A 4988-nucleotide genomic window follows, 5' to 3' on the forward strand; every position below is an offset into this window, starting at 1 on the left:
TCACACACACACACACACACACACACACACACACACACACACACACACACACACACACACACATATACGTATAACTATGGCCCATATTGTAGCATGCATCTAAAAATGTTACTTCCTGGAAACCTGACAACAAAGAAAAACAAATACATGAAAAACACAACTGCACATACAGATTGTTGTTGTTGTTATTTTAATGTTTTGTCATTTAGTTTAAATATGGAGAAACAAACCAATCATAACTGTAAATTCATATGCTTCGTTGTCATTCATTTTGGTGATCTCAATATTAAAATCATGATGGTATCAAAAAGTCAAGAGTTTCGACAGCAGTTAATAGTAAAAAAACAAATCATTTTTTCATTTTTTTCTTGTTCTTTTTGGCCACCACTTCCTCACTTGCTCCTTCCTCTTCATCCCGTTCTCTCTTTTTCTTCTTTTTCTTTTTATCTGAAACTTTATGGTCCATATTCTCAATTTCTATTGTTTTAAGTTCATCTGCATGAACCTCTAGAGATGTTTTTTTCTCCTTCTTCCTCTTTCCTGTGGTGGGAGCGTCTTCTTCAGTGGTGCCATCCATTACTGTAGGGGCGCTGCACACTTCAGTCCCATCCTCATCCCGCTCCTCTCGTTTCCTCTTGTTCTTTTTCTTCTTTTTCTGTGAGTGATTTGGCTCTTCAACACTCTCTCCTGTTACTGAGGTCAGTGCATCTTCCTCTGCGCCATCTCTTTCGCCCTCCCTGTCTTTTTTCTTCTTTTTCTTCTTTTTGGACTGTTCCATATCACTGGTGTTGGGGAAGTCCTCCATGGAGGCAGAAGGAGCCAGTGGAGAAGGTGCATTGCTGCTGACCTCAGATGAAGATGCGGCTGGGTCTCGTCCTGCCTGAGCCTTCTTGATCTGGGCCATCCGCTGAGCAAAGTACTCTTGCATGGTCAGTGTGCTGGTCACTGTGTTTGGTTGAGTCTCTGGGTTCGGATTTGTTCCTGTGTCTTTGTCCTCTTCTCTCTCTTCCTGAGAGTCAGGTCCACTGCTTCCCTAAATGAAAGATATAGACCAATATAACAGTACAAAGTTATGACATAAAAAAACAGTAGTAATATACAGTATATAATTGCATTATTAATAATACTATTATTATATGATTAAAATATATTATAAAAATCAATAAAAAATTTATGATGATGATGGTTGTTGTTGTGAGTATATTTTATTTTTTATCATAAAAAGAATTTAATAAAATAATTATAAACTATAATTATCACAATTTACAATAATAATATATTGTTACGACTATTATTATTACTATTATTTCTATTATCATCATTATGTGATTATACAGTATATTTCTATAATAAAAACAATTTTGTATTAAAATATAAAAATTGAACAATACAACAAAATGAATATATACACACACATCAAGTGATAATACAGTATATATTTTTATAATAAAACAAAAACTGTATAATACAACAATAAAAAATATTGTTATCACATTATATTATTATTACTATTATCATCATTATAGTTTTACTACAGTTAAATTATAATTATTCTTATCTGTATTATAATAACAATAATAATAGTTTTATTCCAAAAATTAGAGAAAGAACTCAACATGCAAGCAGAATATCCAGCAGTGAAAAAGAGAGAACTGTCTGTTAGGAATGAATAGGACAACCCCTCAATTAATTTAAAGAACCTTGATGCACACACCCCTGTGTATGTGTCATTAAATGCTTAAACAGGTGTCAATCAACTTCCAGTCATGCTGAGACTTGTACCAGGTATCTAATGACACCACTGAACTTCATCTGAACTATCTGCTAAGAGACATTTAAAAAACATTTAGTTTAAATTAAAAAAAAATGTCTAAAGTGAAAACATTTATTGTTCTCAATCTGTCAAGAATCTGATTCTGTTCATGTCTTTATATATTTTTACACTGTGTTGTATAATATTCAGCACCATGTATATATATAAAGAGGAAATGGATTCAAAAGGGGGAGTATGTACAAGTCACTGTGTAAATGGTTGGATTAAACAACTGATTCCTGAAAAACTTGCCTGATGAGTGAGAGTCAGTGCTTGCATTGGCCAAACTAAGACAGTGATTATAAGCATTAAGAGAAAGAACAAACTTTCTAGCATAACATACAGCTTAATCATAACAGGCCAAACTGTAGCAAGACACAGTGACTATGTTGAAAGACCACAGAGGAACACTTTAGATTAAACTGTCGTCCTCCAATACTTTATCACCAAGTTGACTCTCTCGCTCATTCGTCTTCATTTTGCTAATGGCCTCCTCAATGCATAATGATTTGCAGTGAAGAATACCCTCTCTGAAGCCTGCGCTAAACCACGCCAGTGCTCTACATAACGCCAGAGACACCGGTGAAAACAGCATTTTTCAAAAGATGTATGGAGGGATTGGACAAAAAAAAAAAAAACAAGATTGCAAAGGTTTTGTACAGCCAAGAAACAACAAAATACATATGAAGACTTACAATGCTGAAGATGTTAAAAGCATTCTACATATAAATAATTAAAAAAATTTTTTTACAATAAAATAACATTTTAATATAAAACAATATTATTACTAGTAGTTAGGGGTGGGCGATATACCGGGTTAACACGGTTACACAGAGATTTTGAACTATCGTCTCTATCGCGGATACAATCACGTGACATTGCTGTGCTACGTGGTCACGAAAACTTATCGTTTGAACGCATTTTTAAGCATTGGGGTTTAAAAGCAATTGATTTTAAGCCACTGAAATGCAATCAGCAGCAAAAGAGAACTCATTTCAGTATATGTGCGCACTGTCTGAGAGCTCTGTCAGAGAGACGCACGCATGTGAAGATGGTGCTCATAGAGCGCGTGAGTATTGAACGGAGTTATTTTTGCCACTTTATAGTCCTTGAACGGTTAAATACACACATCCAAGCAAAACAAGTTGAAGGGATAGTCCACCCAAAAATGAAAAATCTGTCATCATTGGCTCACCCTCATGTTCTTCCAGACTTACTTTCTTCCGTGTAACACAAATGAGGGTATTCTGAAGAATGTTGGTAACTAAATGGTTTTGTAACCCATTGACTTTCACAGTATGGACAAATGCCAAAATTGTTTGGTCACCAACATTCTTCAAAATACCTTCTTTTGCGTTCAGTAGAAAAATGAAATGGAATGACAGGAGCATGAGTAAATGATATGAGTAATTACTGACAGATTTTTCATTTTTGGGTGGATTATCTCTTTGAGAACCACTGTTCTAGATCAGTGGTTCCCAACCCTGGTCCAGTGGACATTTGAATCTGTAACTCCCATTTCAGGTCTTGAAATCTCTACCAACAAGCTAATGGGTTCATTCAGATATGCTTTAATGCAGAGCTGGTGGTAAACCAGGACCAGCGTTGGTAACTACTGTTCTAGATGGTCATTGTGACTACAAGTTGCTGCCACAGGTCCCTCAAAAGTTGGAAGTCGCCCAGAGGAAGACTGGAGAACTGCAGATGTAGGCTCATTAAAACAGAAGTCTCACTTTTCCCTCCAAATAAAAGAAAATCTATATTTCTGGATTGGAGGGGGACCGAAAGAGGTCTTCAGAAGAGATGCGGCTGACAGCGTGTAGCAGGGACTTAGAGAAACGACTGGGGGGCATTTTGGAGCATACTGTGAAATTACTCTCTGGAGAGAAAGAACGAGGAGAAGAGGAAGAGAGATGGAGCGAGTGGGGAAATCCTCTTCATCGGAGAGGTAGTGATAGTGTGTGTGTGTGTGGTGCGACGTCTCACCGCCTGGGGACCTCCATTAGGCTTATCTCTCTAATGTGCCGAGAGAAGTGCTGCTGGTAAGTGAGATGGAGCGAGTGGGAAATCCTCTTCATCGTAGAGGTGGTGATAGTGTGTGTGTGTGTGGTGCGATGTCTCACCGCCTGGGGACCTCTATTAGGCTTATCTCTCTAATGTGCCGAGAGAAGTGCTGCTGGTAGCATTCCCTCAACAGTGCTGAGCATGGATTGGGTTATACCACACACATGCAAGCACATACGTGCACGCGCACACAAACAAACAAGTGAGCACGAAGGCTGACACGGAGATAACGCAGGTCCAGGTTTCATGACTGTGCTTGGATGTCCTAAAGAGGGTGTAAACACAACAAAAATGGCCCCTGAATGTTCTCAGACGCTCTCTGGCTTCTTCTGCCTCCACATTCCCTTCGTTCTTTCTCTCCTCCTGGCAGATGAGAGGCCCCAGGAAAAGGATGCGTTCCCTGAACTGTGTGCAGTGTTCAGATAAGGCCCTTGCAGCAGGAGCTATGGGCTCTTTCCTGCTCCGCTCTCCCCAGGCATGGGCGGCTGGAGGGGTGGGGTCGGCGCGGCAGTGGGGCTGGACTTGGAGGGGGGGGTCGGGACATTCAAAAGGCCGTGAGGAGGAAGCCGAAGAACAAGACATTGCCGCTGACGCCAACACATTGCAGCAGACAGTCCGAAGCAGCCAGGGACGGTGAAAAAAAACTTGTCAAAATGTGTTCACGAACCAAAAAAACCCAAATCGTGACAACATTCTTGAATTTGCTGCTGAAAACTGCAACTAATTTGTCCCACTCTGTGCTATGTCAGAAAGTCCCTAATTTATAACACAAAAGTAATATTCCTTCCTGCATAGAGACACGGTGCTCTGACTATGCTAGTTTAGCACTCCAAATGCTGTGTCAGCAATGAGAACTTCTGGTGTCCAGGGATTAAAGACCACAATATGGTATAATAACACTGTGCTATATATAAAGCTAAGATTATTTGTAGTACTGATTTTTCGCAATACTTTGACATTAATCCCAGCTGAGAATGTTAAACCATCAAAAATAAATGTATAAATACATTAATACAGTGGGCATACAGTGCAAGCAGGGTATAAGTAACAAGTTGTTAGTAGTGTGCTATAATGCTTAAAAAGACATGACATTTTTTTTTATATATATATA

At 38.8% G+C, this 4988-nt stretch overlaps 1 protein-coding gene across 1 annotated transcript in view; it reads right to left on the minus strand.

Moving 5' to 3' along the window:
• Positions 1-176: 176 nt before the first annotated feature.
• LOC107701505 (PIN2 (TERF1) interacting telomerase inhibitor 1) overlaps positions 177-4988 on the minus strand; it is a 31804-nt gene continuing 26992 nt past the window's right edge. Inside the window, exon 7 of the mRNA XM_016503538.1 lies at positions 177-1033. Coding sequence (XP_016359024.1) covers positions 350-1033 — 684 coding nt within the window. The 3' untranslated portion in view covers positions 177-349. The remainder of the gene's footprint in view (positions 1034-4988) is intronic.

Source organism: Sinocyclocheilus anshuiensis, unplaced genomic scaffold (genome assembly GCF_001515605.1).
Source record: "Sinocyclocheilus anshuiensis isolate Anshui unplaced genomic scaffold, SAMN03320099.WGS_v1.1 scaffold1051, whole genome shotgun sequence".
Classification (NCBI taxonomy): Eukaryota; Metazoa; Chordata; class Actinopteri; order Cypriniformes; family Cyprinidae; genus Sinocyclocheilus; species Sinocyclocheilus anshuiensis.